We start from the raw sequence: 17,739 nt of genomic DNA on the forward strand, positions 1-17,739 counted from the left end.
TTTTCCCTTGCATAGTGTTACTTTAAACTTGTACTATTCTTCTAACTATAAGTGATAAGCCAGTAATTTTTAGATGGATAATATTTCCTGTACAGAAATAAATTCTATCGCTTAAAGTTAATCTGAAACTATGTGTCAAAGTTTAAACACTTTCTGGTACCAAGTTATGAGAAACCAAAACAAGTGAGTTTGAAATTTCTCTTAAATTTCAAACCCTAGTTTAAAAACTAGGGTAGGCAGCTAATTTTCTATGAATGGTTTTATCAGTTCAACCCATATGGCAAGGCAATTAAGCTTTTTTGCTTCTATTTATCTCTGATTGTACTATACTAAAATTATCTGGAAAACTAAATGATGTTAAAGAATAATGTGCTCAGAAGTTCCTCCACCCTTATACATAGTGAAATTAGAAAGAGAAAAACAATATACTGTATTAATGTATATATATGGAATCTAGAAAAATAATATTGATGAACAGCAGGGAAGGAAAAGAGACACAGATGTAGAGAATGGTCTTGTGAACACAGGGGAGGGAGGGAGTGGGAGAAATGGAGACAGTAGCCTACGGGGTCGCACAGAGTCAGACACGACGGAAGTGACTTGGCAGCAGCAGCAGCAGCATCAGCATATACACGCCATCCGGTGTAGGAGGGATAGCTGGTGAAAAGTTGCTGTGTAGGACAGGGAGCCTAGTCTGGTGCTCGTGATGACCTGGAGGGGTGGGATGGGGGAAGGAAGGAGACTAAGGAGGGAAGGGGCATGTATATAATTATGGCTAATTTGTGTTGTTATATGGCAGAAACCAACACAACATTGTAAAATTTTTAAAAACTCAATAAGAACAATATAAAGTTGTTTTTTTTTTAAGTTTGTTTCATTTGCCTGTGAGTAATTACATTTTTTGTTTGTTTCTTTTCAGACCAAGTGTTTATTTAGCTTGTTCCGGGATACTGGCCATAATTTGATTCAGAATAATAAAGTAGGCGGAATTAATTCTCCAGTGTCTAAACCAGTTGTTTCTAAGAACCTGAAAGAGGATAAAACAGTCAAAGAAAAGGATATGGAAGGAAAGCCTAGGCCTGGGGATGTGGTAGGTTGTTGAGAAGTTGATGATTTTGCTGGTTTTGTTACTTTCCAGAGGCTTGCATTGATTTCTGTTTTGATGAATTGCTTCATTTTAATTGACATTTTGATGCAACATAATGGTCCTTGCTCCTGCTGTTGTGGAGACCATGTAAGAATTGAATTTTTGATGTGTGCTTATTTTGTTTCAGCAAGCACCTAGTATAAAATCTCAGAGCTCAGATACTCCTTTGGAAATGGAACCCTCCCTTTGCAACAATCCAGAAGGACAGGTAACTGCATGAAGAGTTAGAAAATTAAGTTTGAATCCATCAGTCCTTTACTAAGCAGATTGTATCATATAGTGGAAAATGCTCAGGAAAATTCATTTTCTGAGTAACCATCCCATATTTGCCATGACTAGCTTATGACCTTGAGTAAGGTCATGTCTTTGTCTTGTTGAGACTCTAAAATGAGTGGATAACAGATTAATTTCAAGGTCCTTCCTAGCATTAAAAAATTATGTCTCGTTAATTATGCTTATTAAGCCCTATTAGGGATGTAGAGATACATCATGTACAGCATTTATTCATATGCTGTCAGGACACTCAACACTCTGGTGGGCAAAACAGACTGGTATGTAACTAACTGTGAGACAGACCCTTGATGACTGCTGTAGCAGAGGCACTAACGAAAGCGCTGTGTGGGCTCAGGAGTCAGAGGAGGCAGCCTCAGAAGTCTTCAGGAAGGGGTGGCATCCAAGCCAAGTAGTGAAAGATAAAGAGAACCCTCTGCCAAATGGAGACGGAAGGAGAAGAATTTCAGGATCAGAGAATAACTTGAGTCAAGACACAAGAAGGTAGCAGAACTCAGGGTATGTCAATTAATTCAGTGTATGATATAGAGAAATGACAACCCACTCCAGTATTCTTGCCTGGAGAATCCCATGGACAGAGGAGCCTGGCAGGCTACAGTCCATGGGGTTGCAAGAGTCGGATATGACTTAGCGACTATACCACCACCACCACCATGATATAGAGAAATGAAAAGAAAGTAATGGCTCTAGAAGGAGGTGATAAAGAAGAGAGGGATTGAGTTGGGGTTTAGAAATGCTTTGAAAGGCTTGCTGAAAAGTGTGGGTTTCATTCTGTGGATGATGAGGGACTGTTACGCCTTATCTCAGAAATGCACATGTAAGTTTTTAAGTCATGTAGAAATAATACCTCATGAGTGTGTCAGGGCAATACTCTTGCCAGAATATGGAAAAAAGAGACTGAAGTTGTGGTAGGGGATTCAGATGTCAGTGTATAGGTTTTTCCTATAGTACAGGTGAGTGTTAATGACAGTTTAATCTAGGGACAGGGTTGTAGTAAAGAAAGTAAAAAACTTGCAGAGGCAAGGTATGATATTTGGAAGCTTTGGGTATTGAGGAATAAAAGTTAAAGCTAACTTGGGTTTCAAGCCTCACTTTCTGGAAAGATAACAGAATCATTACAGAAAAATAAAGATAGTGGTTATTATAGGAAAATGATAAGTTCAGTCTTGGACCTGATATATTTAGGATGCTGGCAAAAATCTAGGTAGAAATGTCCTAGGTTGAAGTTGATAGATGGTACTTAGAAGGGTGTGGGTGGGAATGTCAGAAGGTTATGATATTATTTCTGCAAGACTCCTGAAAGATGTTTGCTAGAAGATAGAATGACACTCACTTAAAAGAATTTTAAGAATGATATTGAACAAATTAAACAAGACTTCAGCTGGGGTAGATGTTTTCAAGAGTAAAATTGAAAACCTTTTTCTGCAAGAGATAACCACTGCCACTATTTTTTAAAAATATTTATTTATTTATTTACTTATGGCTGCCCTAGGTGTTCGTGGCTGCGCTTGGGGCTTTCTCTAGTTATGGCAAGCTGGGGTTTCTCTTCGTTGTGGTGTGCAGGCTTCTCCTTGCAGAGGCTTCTCTTGTTGTGTAGTAAGGGCTCTAGGCACACTGACTCCAGTCATTGCAGTACTCAGGCTCAGTAATTACGGTGCATGGGCTTAGTTGCCCTTCTGCATATGGGATCATTCCAGACCTGGGGTCAAACCTATGCCCACTGCATTGGCAGTCGGATCCTTAACCACTGGACCACCAGGGAAGCCCCCCCCCCCATTACTCTTTCTTTCCAGTTATTTTTCTATCTAAAAAATATTTTAAGTCATAATCACACTTGCTTGCTTGCTTGCTAAGTCACTTCAGTAGTGTCCTACTTTGCGTGAGATGGCAGCCCACCAGGCTCCCCCGTCCCTGGGATTCTCCAGGCAAGAACACTGGAGTGGGTTGCCATTTCCTTCTCCAATGCAGGAAAGTGAAAAGTGAAAGTGAAGTCACTCAGTTGTGTCCGACCCTCAATGACCCCATGGACTGCAGCCTACCAGGCTCCTCCGTCCATGGGATTTTCCAGGCAAGAGTACTGGAGTGGGTTGTCATTGCCTTCTCTGCATAATCACACTATATATAGTTAAATATACAATTTTCTCATTTATATTGTGAGCATTATAGTACTAAAATTTTTTCATGAATATGTATTTTCCTGGAAAGAATAAATTAGAGAAAAATGTCTTTGCAGCAATATGTAGAAGCAGGGACTTACATTGTGTTGGAGATTGAACTGGACAAAGCCTTGGTTCCGAAGAGAATGCCAGAGGAACTAGCCAGAAGGTGTGTGCCGATGGTTCTTATACCTGTTTTGCAAGACAATTTAGGTGACTTCCTTTAAAGGAAGTTGTTTTGTCCACATAAATGTAATTTTTCTTGGGTTAAGCAGCAGACAGTTTTCTGGATGTTTTTTTTTAATGAAGTTTTTTTCATTACTTTTGTCTTCTTTTAAAAAAAGTCATATATGCCAATTACAAAAATATTGAAAATTTCAAGATCAGCAAGAAAAAAAAAATCAACAAGTATCTAAAAATACCCAGATTTCTTTCTACTCACCCAATGATAACCATTTTTAACACCTTGGTATTTATCCTTCTGGAGTTATTGTAAGTGTCTATATTACACACACACACACTCCTCTCGTATAAATATGTGTAATTTTTTAGAACTATGCTTACGTTGTACCACAGTGCTTTGATTGTGTTGATAAGAAGTTGTCTGTTTCATCAAGGTTATCTAATTTATTGATGTATAATTATTCATGGTATCCTTTATTGTCTTTTTTATATAGATAGATGGAGAATAATGTCTCCATATATATGAGGAATCCCTCTACATTTCCTCTCAATCCTTGTGCCATTTCCCTACCAACACCCTGCACCCCAGGCCTAAGCAATCACTTATCTACTTTTTGTCTGTATAAATTTGCCAACTCTGGAACATTTCATTTAAGTGGAAGCATACCAATGTGGTCCTCGTTGGCTGGCTTCTTTCATCTAATATGATGCTGTGAAGGCTCATCCAGCATGCAGCGTGTATCAGTACTTCATTTCCTTATTGTTGAATAGTACTTCATTCTATGAATGTACCACATTTGGGCAATTTACTCTTATTATAGCATTCTGTAATGATTGTATTAAAATGGAAATCAATTCATATAACTCCTCTCTTCAGAAGCTACCAGTGACTCCCATCATACTCTAAGTAAAAGTCAGTCTATATGACCTACAAGGGGCTGGCTATGTACTCTGCATGTATTTTCTCCTCATTTTTTTCTGTCTAGCCAAAGTGGCCTCTTGTTATTGCTCACACATGCCAGGCATACTCTTGCAGCAAGGCCTTTACACTTGCTGCTTGCTTTTCCTATAATGTCCTTCACCCCAGATATCTACATGACTTGCTTCCTTACTTCTATCAGGTCATACTCAAGTATTATCATCTCAGTGAAGCTTTCCCTGGTGAAATATGCTCCCCATCTCCACCACTCCCAACCCCCAACATAGTTTGTCTGCCTTCTTGTATTATTTTTCTGTGTGGAACATATCACTAACATATTTATCTTATTTATTGTCCTTTTTTCCCCCAACTAAAATGTAAGTGCCACGAGGGCAAGAATTTTTGTCTTTGCTTAATACTCTATCTCTGGTACCTGGAAAAGTGCCTGGTGGATAATAGGCACTCAATATATATTTTCAATGAATGAATAATATTGTCTCTGGAAAGGAAACTGCGTGGCTAAACAAGGTTGGCAGGAGACCATTTACTATATATTGGTTCATATTTCTTAAATTTTGAATCATATGGATATATTATCTAGTAACATAGATAAAATTAAAATTAAGAGTTATGAGCAAGGTCTACAATTACATAGAACCTATTCTCACTTTTCTTTTTGGCCATGCCACATAGCTTGCGAGATCTTAGTTCCCCAACCAAGGATTGAACCTGGGCCACTGCAGTGAAAGCACCAAGTCTTAACCACTGGACCACCAGGGAATTCTCATGCGAAGAGCTGACTCATTGGAAAAGACTCTGATGCTGGGAGGGATTGTGGGCAGGAGGAGAAGGGGACGACAGAGGATGAGATGGCTGGATGGCATCACTGACTCAATGGACGTGAGTCTCAGTGAACTCCTGGAGTTGGTGATGCACAGGGAGGCCTGGCATGCTGCAGTTCATGGGGTTGCAAAGAGTCTGACACGACTGAGCGACTGATCTGATCAGAAAGAAAAATTGGATTTGTGAATTTTTTGGTAAATTTCAAGACAGTATAGTATACCTAAGTAGGAATCTGAAACTCTTAGAAGGAAGAACTATAATTCCGTTTGTCTGTGTGCTCAGTCGCTCAGTCGTGTCCGACTCTTTTCAACCCCATGAACTGTAGCCTGCCAGGCTTCTCTGTCCATGGGGATTCTCCAGGCAAGAATACTGGAATGAGTTGCCATGCCCTCCTCCAGGGGATCTTCCCAACCCAGGGATTGAACCCAGGTCTCCCACATTGCAAGTGGATTCATTACCAAGTGAGCCATCAGGGAAGCCCCTGATTTCTTTTGGGTTCTTGTAAGAACTCCCGGAAATGGAAGGTAAAAGTTTTGGTGTAAGTAGTTTAACAGTGATAAAATGTATTTTCTTATTCACTGTAAAGTTTTTTTTTTCCACTGTAAAGTTTAATGTCTTTACTGTAGCTTAATGCAGTCTTATAAATTATGACCAAGAGTATACTTTTTATCCTTATTGTTATTCAGTCACTCAGTTGTGTCTAACTTTTTACAGCCCCATGGACTGTAGCACATCAGGCTTCCCTGTCTTTCATTATCTCCCAGAGTTTGCTCGAACTCATGACCATTGAGTCGGTTGATGCCATCCAACCATCTCATCCTCTGTTGCCACCTTCTCCTCCTGCCTTCGATCTTTTCCAGCATCAGGGTCTTTTCAAATGAGTCAGTTCTTCACATCGGGTGGTCACTGTATTGGAGCTTCAGCTTTAGCATCAGTCCTTCCAATGAATATTTAGGATTGATTCCTTTTAGGATTGACTGATTTGATCTCCTTGCAGTCCAACAGACTCTCAAGAGTCCTCTCCAGCATCACAGTTCGAAAGCATCAACTTTTCCTACTGAAGAGGAAAGAAAAGCTTTCACTTGCTTGTACCATTTATATTTCCAAAGCTTTGTGCTTTCAGAGACTCTACCAAAAGTCATAACAGCTACTGTTAGTAGCTACATAAAGCTACTAAAGTCGAAACACCCATTTCTTTCTAATGCCTGAGTTATGTAGTTTCTTGTGTACAAGAGATTTTAAAAAAATGAATAAGGGTAAAGCCTGGGCTCAAATTAGCCAGAAGTGCAACTTAGCTACTTTACAGGTAGCTATTTAGTGGTTTCCTACCTTCCTTCCTAATTCACAGTTATATGCTGTTCTGAAGTTCACATCTAGGTTCTTACATGAGATAATAGCATAGTGGTCCAGTGTGATGGGCAACTGACCTTTGATATCCCTCACCCAGACCTTTGGCGCTGGGAAATAAAAGAACATACATCTGGATATAAGAAAGTTTGTGTGTTTTTTTTCTGATACAGGGTCAAGGAAATGATTCCTCCAAGGCCACCTCTTACCCGTAGGACAGGAGGAGCTCAGAAGGTAAGTGCCAAAGCCAAGGTGAAACTCTGAGATGTTGAGTGCACCCACTTGAAAATAGAGCTTGGGCTCTTCGGTGTGTTTTCCAGAAGGGGTGAGAAATTGTAGCTTCACATATTTTCCCTCATGCTTCTATCTGACCAGATTAAACATACAGTGTTTAATCTTTGGCTGATGGTTTCTGAGATAGGAAGAAAAGGGCAATTTATACCTAAAGTATTACTGAATGTAAAACCCAGTCCAGTTTCAGACTATCATTCCATGTCTTGACCTCTTTGAGGCCCCTTTACCAGACACTTTGTATTTTTCTAGGCAGTGAGTGACTACCACATGCAGATCAAGAACATTTCTAGAGCCATTCTGAATGAATATCACAATATGTTTGGGAAACAAGTAGTCAAGACTGGTAATGATATAGACAGTGAAACCCTGGAGGAGCAGAAGTGCCAGCTCAACTATGAACTTAATTGCTCTGGAAAATACTTTGCTTTCAAAGAACAACTCAAGGTAAATATTAATTTATTAAACCATGGATTTTTATGAAGCATCTTATCTGCATATGTAGTTATCATTTCTTTTCCAGTGATGTTCAGCTATGCTCTACCTTTCTTGCTACTGATACAAAGACCTATGTCCTCCATGATGGAATGTCTAGAGACATTCTTCCACTCCTGTATAGTCTTGGTATGGTTCAGTATCCATACTGAGTGTAAGCTTGTAATAAACTAATTCCTCACTTGAAGTTAGGCCAGATTTGGGGCCAGATTTCGTGTTGCATTAGCAGGCAGACACTCTGTACCTGGTGTTGATTCCATGACAATTTTCTGTTTCCCATTGCAAACCTTTTCCAGCCCATAGAATCACTAAGATTTGAGAAGTATTTACTTAACAATAATTTCCCAAATAATAATGGCTAACATTTATTGAGTATTTGTTGTATACAGACGAATTTTTAAATATTCCATATTTTACTAATTTAATCCTCACAACAACTATAAGAGAAAGGTACTCCTCATTTTATAGATAGAGAATTGCAGTATTTAGTTGATTAAATAATTTGCCTAAGATTACAGAGCTAGTAAAGGTCAAAGATGGGATGTACATTCAGGCAATCTGGCTCCAGACTCAACATTCTTATTTGCTACACTGCATTGCCTTTCTATGTACATTTACTATGTGCCCTAAACTGTACCAAACAGATACAAAGAAAGTATGTGGAAATAATAAAGTGAAAAGCAACGGATACCCATGGAGACAAGAGGCCATTCTCAGGTGGCATAGGCACATCTCAGTTTGATTCCTGGTTCTACTATTACTAGCTGGATGTCCTTCTTCACCTGTTATTTCTCTTTGGCCTCTCAATCCTCTTTTGAAGTAAGATAGGAATACCAGAAGTACATATCCATTTAATAAATGAGGAAACCGAAATACCAAATGTAAAATAATTTATGAGGTTGTACAGTGGCAGGATTAGAACCAGGATTCCATTGTTCAGTCTCTCAAATCAGGCCTTTCTCCTTTTCTCCCTTGAATCATGTTGCCACTATGAAAAACATGATGCATAAACATAATGCTAAGGTTTTCTTTGGCTTTGTGACTCTCTTTGCAAAGTGTGAATCCTGTATTGACCATATTGATGATGATGGTAATGTCAAGAAAAGAATGATGTCATGAATACATACTTTGATGTCATGCAAAGTATGTTGATTGGGGGAAAATCAGAGCGCCAACAGTCTAGCAGTCACCAAGGAAAATCAGTTCACCTTCTGGATTTCTGATGAGCCTTAGATCAGAAGCTCAAGGGAGGTCTGTGCTGTTAGCATGCTGCTGAACTATGTTATCACATGGTGATGCGTGTCTCTTGCAGCATGCTGTGGTAAAGATTGTGAGAGAGAAGTACTTGAAGACAACATCATTCGAAAGCCAAGAGGAGCTGCAGAAATTTATCAGTGAGCTGTATGTTTTCTTGGTGGATCAGATGCATGTGGCCTTAAACCAGGTAGATGCCTTAGAACTAAGCACTCTTCCTTTTCTCTGTAGGTCATCAGGGTCTCCTCTAAATAATTCCTTTCTTCTTGCCTCTTTTCTTCCTTAATTCCACAGACATTTATTGGGGTAGCTGCTCTGTGCTAGGCATTGAAAACACAAAGATGAATGAGAAACTGCCTAACTTATAAGACTAATTTTTGGAAAAATAAGGGGGTATCCTCTTTCATGCAATCTCAAAAACTACAGAATGATCTCTCTTCATTTCCAAGGCAAACCATTCAATATCACGGTAATCCAACTCTATGCCCCGACCAGTAACACTGAAGAAGCTGAAGGTGAACAGTTCTATGAACACCTACAAGACCTTCTAGAACTAACACCCAAAAAAGATGTCCTTTTCATTATAGGGGACTGGAATGCAAAAGTAGGAAGTCAAGAAACACCTGGAGTAATAGGCAAATTTGGCCTTGGAGTACAGAATGAAGCAGGGCAAAGGCTAATAGAGTTCTGCCAAGAGAACACACTGGTCATAGCAAACACCCTCTTCCAACAACACAAGAGAAGACTCTACACATGGACATCACCAGATGGTCAATATTGAAATCAGATTGGTTATATTCTTTGCAACCAAAGATGGAGAAGCTCTGTACAGTCAGCAAGAACAAGACCGGGAGCTGACTGTGGCTCAGATCATGAACTCCTTATTGCCAAATTCAGACTTAAAGAAAGTGGGGAAAACCACTAGACCATTCAGGTATGACCTAAATCAAATCCCTTATGACTATACAGCAGAAGTGAGAAATAGATATAAGGGACTAGATCTGATAGAGTGCCTGATGAACTATGGACGGAGGTTCGTGACATCGTACAGGAGACAGGGAGTAAGACCATCCTGAAGAAAAAGAAATGAAAAAAGGAAAATGGCTGTCTGAGAAGGCCTTACAAATAGCTGTGAAAAGAAGAGAAGTGAAAAGCAAAGGAGAAAAAGAACAATACACCCATTTGATTGCAGAATTCCAAATAGCAAAGAGATAAAGCCTTCCTTCAGCGATCAATGCAAAGAAATAGAGGAAAACAATAGAATGGGAAAGACTAGAGGTCTCTTCAAGAAAATTAGAGATACCAAGGGAACATTTCATGCAAAGATGGGCTCAATAAAAGACAGAAATGGTATGGACCTAACAGAAGTAGAAGATATTAAGAAGAGGTGGCAAGAATACACAGAAGAACTGTACAAAATAGATCTTCATGACCCAGATAATCACAATGGTGTGATCACTCACCTAGAGCCAGACATCCTGGAATGTGAAGTCAAGTGGGCCTTAGGAAGCATCACTACGAACAAAGCTAGTGGAGGTGATGGAATTCAAGTTGAGCTATTTCAAATCCTGAAAGATGATGTTCTGAAAGTGCTGCACTCAATATGCCAGCAAATTTGGAAAACTCAGCAGAGGCCACAGGACTGGAAAAGGTCAGTTTTCATTCCAATCCCAAAGAAAGGCAATGCCAAAGAATGCTCAAACTACCACACAATTGCACTCATCTCACACACTAGGAAAGTAATGCTCAAAATTCTCCAAACCAGACTTCAGCGATATGTGAACTGTGAACTTCCAGATGTTCAAGCTAGTTCTAGAAAAGGCAGAGGAACCATAAATGAGATTGCCAACATCCACTGGATCATCAGAAAAGCAAGAGAGTTCCATAAAAACATCTCTTTCTGCTTTATTGACTATGCCAAAGCCTTTGACTGTGTGGATCATAATAAACTGTGGAAAATTCTTCAAGAGATGGGAATACCAGACCACCTGACCTGCCTCTTGAGAAACCTATATGCAGATCAGGAAGCAACAGTTAGAACTGGACATGGAACAACAGACTGGTTTCAAATAGGAAAAGGAGTACGTCAAGGCTGTATATTGTCACCCTGCTTATTTAACTTATATGCAGAGTACCTCATGAGAAATGCTTTGCTGGAAGAGGCACAAGCTGGAATCAAGATTTCCGGGAGAAATATCAATAACCTCAGATATGCAGATGACACCACCCTTATGGCAGAAAGCAAAGAAGAACTAAAGAACCTCTTGATGAAAGTGAAAGAGAGTGAAAAGTTGGCTTAAAGCTCAACATTCAGAAAACTAAGATCATGGCATCCAGTCCTGTCACTTCATGGCAAATAGATGGGGAAACAGTGGCAGACTTTATATTGGGGGGCTCCAAAATGACTGTAGATGGTGATTGCAGCCATGAAATTAAAATATGCTTACTCCTTGGAAGGAAAGTTATGACCAACCTAGACAGCATATTGAAAAGCAGAGACATTACTTTGTCAACAAAGGCTCGTCTAGTCAAGGCTATTGTTTTTCCAGTCGTCATATATGAATGTGAGACTTGGACTGTGAAGAAAGCTGAGCGCCAAAGAATTGATGCTTTTGAACTGTGGTGTTAGAGAAGACTCTTGAGAGTCCCTTGGACTGCAAGGAGATCCAACCAGTCCATCCTAAAGGAGATCAGTCCTGGATGTTCATTGGAAGGACTGATGTTGAAGCTGAAACTCCAATATTTTGGCCCCCTGATGCAAAGAGCTGACCCATTTGATGCTGGGAAAGATTGAGGGCAGGAGGAGAAGGGGATGACAGAGGATGAGATGGTTGGATGGCATCACTGACTCAATGGACATGGGTTTGGGTGGGTTCTGGGAGTTGGTGATGGACAGGGAGGCCTGACGTGCTGCGGTTCATGGGGTCGCACAGAGTTGGACACGACTGAGCAACTGAACTGAACTGATGCCAGTTATATGTTCATATAGCTAGGGAGAAAAGAGAAAGTCTGAAAAGATTTTTTTGAATTTGGCAATAAAGAGGCTGTTGTTAACCTTTTCGTAGCGGTTTCATTGGTCTAATGAAGTAGATCCAAGTTATAGTGAATTGAGGAGTAAATGAGTGATTAGAAAGCAGGTGGATAAACATTCAAGAAGTTGGAAGATAAAAAGGAAGGAGTAGGAAAGTAGTAGCTAGAAATTAGAGATTTTCTTTTTAAGATGGAAAAGTCTTTAGAATGTCCTCAGGTTTAGGAAAAGGAGTCAGTAGATTGGGAGAAGTTCAAAGTTGAGGGGAAAGAGAGGACAATCAATGGCAAACTTGGGATATACAAATGGAAAAGGATCAAGAATTTAGATGTAAGGATTAGCCTCAAAACAGAGAAGGATGTGATACCTCTTCTGCGGGGAGCCGGTGAGGCATTCCACTCGTGACAAAGGTCATGAGGAAGGAGGCTCGGCATACGCAAAGGCGGGATCGAGCCTCAGGAGTCCCCCCGGATATTCTCGAGCATTTTTCCCCCAAAAAACCAGAGTCTGCCTACTTTATTGCTTTGTGCTCTCACCTCTGACTTTACTGGGGGCTGTCCCCTACCACCATCTCTCTCTCTCTGTCAAAGAGTTAACTTACAGCTCCAATTAATAAAGTTCCTGGGCAATTAGGAGTGTTTAAATCCAAACCCCTCAGATGGTTCTCTAACTCGCCTGACAAGTTTACCTGGACTCCTGCAGCTATGCATACGATTGTTTACAGTCTCCTAGCCTCCAGAGGCACGGGAAGCTTAAGATATTCAAATAGCTTAGAGCCTCTCAGAGAGTTAAAAACTGTCAGAATAAACTAGTAAAGGATTTCATTGATGAGTCAATGCTTGTTGCCAAGTTTTCACATCCCCTGAATTGTATCCTTGAATGTGTATTAATTAATAGTTGGTATATAGTAAAAAATAAGTAGTGGCCTTGGTGTTAGTAACTTTAGACCCTTAAGGTAATAAATTCTTTTCTTTGTTGTAAGCCCATTACACATCCGCCCTATAGGAATGCAATTTTATCTTTGGAAGATGGTGCCAAACCTTAAAATAATTACTCTTAGAGAAAATAAGTCTTTGTTGATAAGTCCTTGTCAAGAGTCATAAAATGTTAGTAGGCCTTCTGGCCAGAAGATGATGTAAATCACCTAAACCATTTGTATACGATAAATTTGCAGGAAAGAAACCTTGGTTTTTGATAAGAATCAAAGACTGCTGACTTTGCATCCCCTATTATCCTCTATGTGTAACTTAGGGTATAAAAGCCCCTGTTAAAAATAAAGCTATGGGCCTTGTTCACCAGCGCTTGGTCTCCCCATGTCATTCTTCCCTTTAACTTCCAGCTGAGTCTCCATCTGGAGCGTGGAACCCACCACGCTTACTAATTATGCCTGGGCTTCTAAGACCCACTCGAGAAGGTGTCTAGGGTGAGGCACCTTCCGCTATTCGAGAGGGCGCCTGCGGCCTACGTAAGTGGTGCAAACTTCTTGTCTTGAAGTTTTATTGGTCTCCCGCGTAAACCAAGCTACTCAGCTTCTTTTCTCCACTGAATTTTCCTACTGAGCTATCCTCATTCTATTGTTCTCTATATCTCTAATTAGCATATAAATAGTCGCCTAGGCCGTCTCTCCTTCGAATACCCTGGATCAGCTGGGGCTGGTCCCCAGCACTCTTCCTCTGAGGTTGCAAGGAAAGACATACAATGGATGCAGGAATAAACAGTTTAGGGGCTTCCCTTCTTGACCACTGGTGGTTAAGTGGTTAAGAATCTGCCTTGCAATGCAAGGGATGCTGGTTTGATCCCTGGTCTGGGGAGATTCCACATGCTGTGGACCAACTAAGCCTGTGCACCACAGCTACTGAGCCCATGCTCTAGACCCCGAGAGCCACAACTGCTGAGCCCATGCGCTGCAGCTGCTGAAGGCCTGTGTGCCTAGAGCCTGTGCTCTGCAACAAGAGAAGCCACCGATGAGAAGCTCACACACCGCAATGGAGAGTAGCCCCCGCTCTCTGCGACTAGAGGAAGCCCACATGCACCAACAAAGACCCACCACAGCCAAAAAATTAAATAAATCTTAGAAAAAAGAGAAACAATTTGGTTGTGGGATTCAAAAGTTGAAGGATTTTTTTTTTTTTTTGCCTAATAATTTCTATTTCCTCTGTGAAGTAACATCTTTACTGAAAGTGAAAGGAGTAAGTGTTGAATGTAAAGTTTGAAGAGAAGAAAATTTAGATACTGCCTAGCATAATGGAAAATGTTGCTGAACAAGGACAAATACATAGACTGTTGAGAGTAGTAAAGTCTTCAGCTAAGACCATATGCAGTTTTCTTCAGGCTCAATTAGCAGCTTCTGCCTAAGAAGGAAGAAGTCAGATTGTGGGATTGTTTTGATTTGGGAGTTGTCTGAGCAAGTGCAGGAAAAGGGCAAGGATGCCCAGGACTTGAGTGTGCTGGTGAGAGAGCAGTATGAGTAGATTATCATGAGGTCCAGGCTTATCCATTTGGGAAATTATAGGTGTATTGGAAGTCAGAGAGCAGTTTTAAGGGGAATAAATGACAAGAAGACAGAAGGCTTGTAATGTGGGTATGGGGAGTGGATATTAGAGGTAAAATATTTCTGGTTTGGGCATAGGAGTGTGTTGCTATAGGGATTTGGAGCTCAGAATTAGAAAGAATGGAGTACAGAGGCATTAACAATGATCAGAAGCTCTCTTTGGCCCATCTCAAACTTAGCTTCACTCTTCACATTCCTTAGTAACTCTCCTTGTTAAAGTCAACGATATAAGTTTTATTTCTGGTTAAGAAATCAGGGGAGGGGTCTTCCCTGCCCCTAGCCTCTGGCCCAAGAGATTGCTTATTATACCAGACCTCCTCTTTCCTATCTGGGTATAAAGGATATGTTATTTTTCCTTCTACCTTTCTGGCTATGTCTAAAATGTCTCCTTGGTAGAATCTGTCTATATATCCAACTGAAAATATAGATGTAGCTGCCAAAGATTTGTTTTCTCGATGTTTGAAGATTCTGGCTAGTTCTTGCCAACCTTTTCATGTCATGACCCCTAAAAAATGATAATATTTCTGTACACTAGAGAAAAAGAAAGAAGCTATTTGGGGTTAAAAGTGACTTAGGGATGCTGACTGCCCAGCCTTGAGGAGAGCAGTTCTGCTGTAAATAATTTTTACTCACTTCCATGAGCTCAGACTGTTGGTGTTCAGATACCTGAGATTGTATTTCACCCTCGATATTTATCTGTTGGTTCCACTCACTCTGTTACTGTACTGGTAAGACTGTGAGAAACCTCAATATCATTTCAGACATCATAACTAGAGTCTCATATCTGGTTTATTCTTATAAAACTTCTCTGCTTATAACTGCTTCATTTTGTCTGCCTGTCATCTTGATGCTGACAAGACCATGCCAGATGATGTCCAAGGCACCCCTCCAGCCATTTATACTAGCAGTGAACAGCTTCGACTCTTTGCCTTTGAAGCAGAAGTCAATGAGAACTATGAAATGGCAACAGTGTACTATGAAGAGGTAATTAAACATCTTTCTGGTGGTTGTTGCTACTGCTAATTGTATAATATGGGTATAATACATAGGAGTGTTTGATTGTTTAAAATCCAACCTTGTTGGTGAAAAGATGGACACATAGATCAATAAGAGAGTCCAAAAATAGGTCCATAGAAACAGAGCCATTATATTTTTGACAAAGTTGTTTACAGATTTAAAAATTCAATGCCTAAAGGATAGGCTTTTCAAAAAATTGTGTTAGAACAGTTGGTTATCCATATGCAGAAATGAGCCTCAAGAGGCAGAAATAAAGATGGCAGAGTAAGGGGACTTGGAGGTCACCTCCTTGCCTTAAGCATGTTAAAAATATACCTACATGTGGAACAATTCTCACTGGAAGCTGACAGAAGGGCTCATGTACAAGCAAGGCTGTAAGAAAGATACACGCATAATTTAGCTGAAAGGGAAGAAAAGTGAGCTGGTTGGGACCTGTGACCCTAGGAGGGGACTCAGAGGAAAAGGGAGAGTGCAGTGGTGAATATTCACACTGAGGGGTAAGTGAGTCAAGCCGCAGACTGGGTGCCCCAGTCCTGGATTACTGTGTAGAGAAGACAGGGCGCCTTTGCGGGTTGGAGGACTGACTGCTGGGACAAACAGAAAGGCTGGAGAAGCCTGGGCTCCGTTTATGAAGAATGCAAGTGTCCTGGCTTGCCCCTGAGGCAGGGCAGAGCGAGATCTACCCTACAGGCTGGCACATTCCTCACGGCCACCTTACCATGCATCTGGGCCCAAGCCAAGCCAGTGCTCCAGCCCCACTCAGACCACACCACAGCATGGCACTGGATCTGGGGGCCACAACCAGGAAAAAAAAAGTCTAACCTGGGCTGCATCTGAGAAGAGCCACAGATGGCTACATAAGCAGCCATTGTTACAGCTATATGCACAGGGCCCAACTTGCTTCACACACCCTCCCTCTGGTGCAAATGTCCCAGTGTAGGGAGAGGGAGAAACACGCACTTAATGGGAACATAGCTGGAGGAAGATTGTCGCATCTAGTTGTGAAACTGTTGCCCTGTGTTTTCTTAGGAGAATTTTATAGTTTTAGATATTACATTTAGGTCTTTGATTCACTTGAATTATTTTTTTGTATATGGTGTTAGGTAAGGGTTCAACTTCATTCTCTGCATGTGGATACTCCGTTTTCCTAGCATAGTTTGCTTAAAAGATTGTCCTTTTCCTACCGAATGGTCTTGACACCTTTGTCAAAAGTCATTTGACCATATATGTTAGGGTTTATTTCTGGGCTCTCCATTCTATTCCCTTGGCTTATATGTCTGTCTTTATACCAGTACCAGACTGATTATTGTAACTTTGTTAAGTTCTGAAATCAGGAAGTGTGAGTTTTCTAGTTTTGTTCTTTTTAAAGATCATTTTGGATATTCAGGATCCTTAAGATTCCATATGAATTTTGGAATGGGCTTTTATGTTTCTGCAAAAAAATATCATTGGGATTTTGATAGACATTGCATTGAGTCTATATATTGCTTTTCACAGTATTAAGTCTTCTAATCTAATCTGTGAACATGCAATGTGTTTTCATTTGTTTATCTCTCTTCTTTTTAATTTCTTTCAGCAATGTTTTATAGTTTTCACTCATTATAAGTTGCTTTTATTATTACATATTTGTGGATAAGCTGATATTTGCCTCCTCAAGACTGTGACAGAAGTGATTATATGTAAATTTTTAAAATGAAACATAAAATGAACCTTTTGGTTCCCAAGTAATTGGATGAGCATATGGTGACCAAAACACTGATACTAGAAAGCAATGAATTGAGGATTCATTTTTTTTTGAGGATTCATTTTTTACATTATTTCAATAAATATTTATTGACCATATAATATAAGCCAGACAAGTGACTGTTCTGGGCATTCAGAATTTAATGGTAAGCAAAAAAGAAGTTATATTTCTAATTTCATAGAGCTTATAGTATTTCTGGAGTGCTTGCTATGTGATGTTATGTGCATGAAGGATATAGCATAGTGTCACGGTAACCTTGGTCCTCCTGATGTTTCATGTGGCAGAGGTTAGTTCGTGAGCCCCAGAACCTGGAGCACTGGCTGGACTATGGTGCCTTCTGCCTTCTAACTGAAGACAATATCAAAGCACAGGAGTGTTTTCGAAAAGCCCTTTCCCTGAACCAGAATCATATCCAGAGGTATGGTTGGAAGGGAGAGGAATGAGTAGGAGCAGATAATCTTCTGTGTGCGTTT

The 17,739-nt window shown here is 40.3% G+C and overlaps 1 protein-coding gene across 13 annotated transcripts in view; it reads left to right on the forward strand.

Moving 5' to 3' along the window:
- CFAP70 (cilia and flagella associated protein 70) overlaps positions 1-17,739 on the forward strand; it is an 83,525-nt gene that overhangs the window by 37,380 nt on the left and 28,406 nt on the right. For 11 of the 13 annotated variants that reach the window (XM_086382028.1, XM_086382031.1, XM_086382035.1 and 8 more), the window contains 8 exons: positions 920-1,090; positions 1,275-1,355; positions 3,672-3,763; positions 7,060-7,120; positions 7,430-7,624; positions 8,985-9,116; positions 15,364-15,489; positions 17,551-17,684. In XM_086382028.1, the coding sequence (XP_086238154.1) occupies positions 920-1,090; positions 1,275-1,355; positions 3,672-3,763; positions 7,060-7,120; positions 7,430-7,624; positions 8,985-9,116; positions 15,364-15,489; positions 17,551-17,684 (992 nt within the window). The remainder of the gene's footprint in view (positions 1-919; positions 1,091-1,274; positions 1,356-3,671; positions 3,764-7,059; positions 7,121-7,429; positions 7,625-8,984; positions 9,117-15,363; positions 15,490-17,550; positions 17,685-17,739) is intronic. The other 2 variants (XR_015156814.1, XM_086382041.1) reach the window with 2 other exon arrangements.

Source organism: Bos grunniens, chromosome 28, assembly GCF_055505025.1.
Source record: "Bos grunniens cultivar Pamir isolate PY7600 chromosome 28, Bosgru_T2T1.0, whole genome shotgun sequence".
Lineage (NCBI taxonomy): Eukaryota > Metazoa > Chordata > Mammalia > Artiodactyla > Bovidae > Bos > Bos grunniens.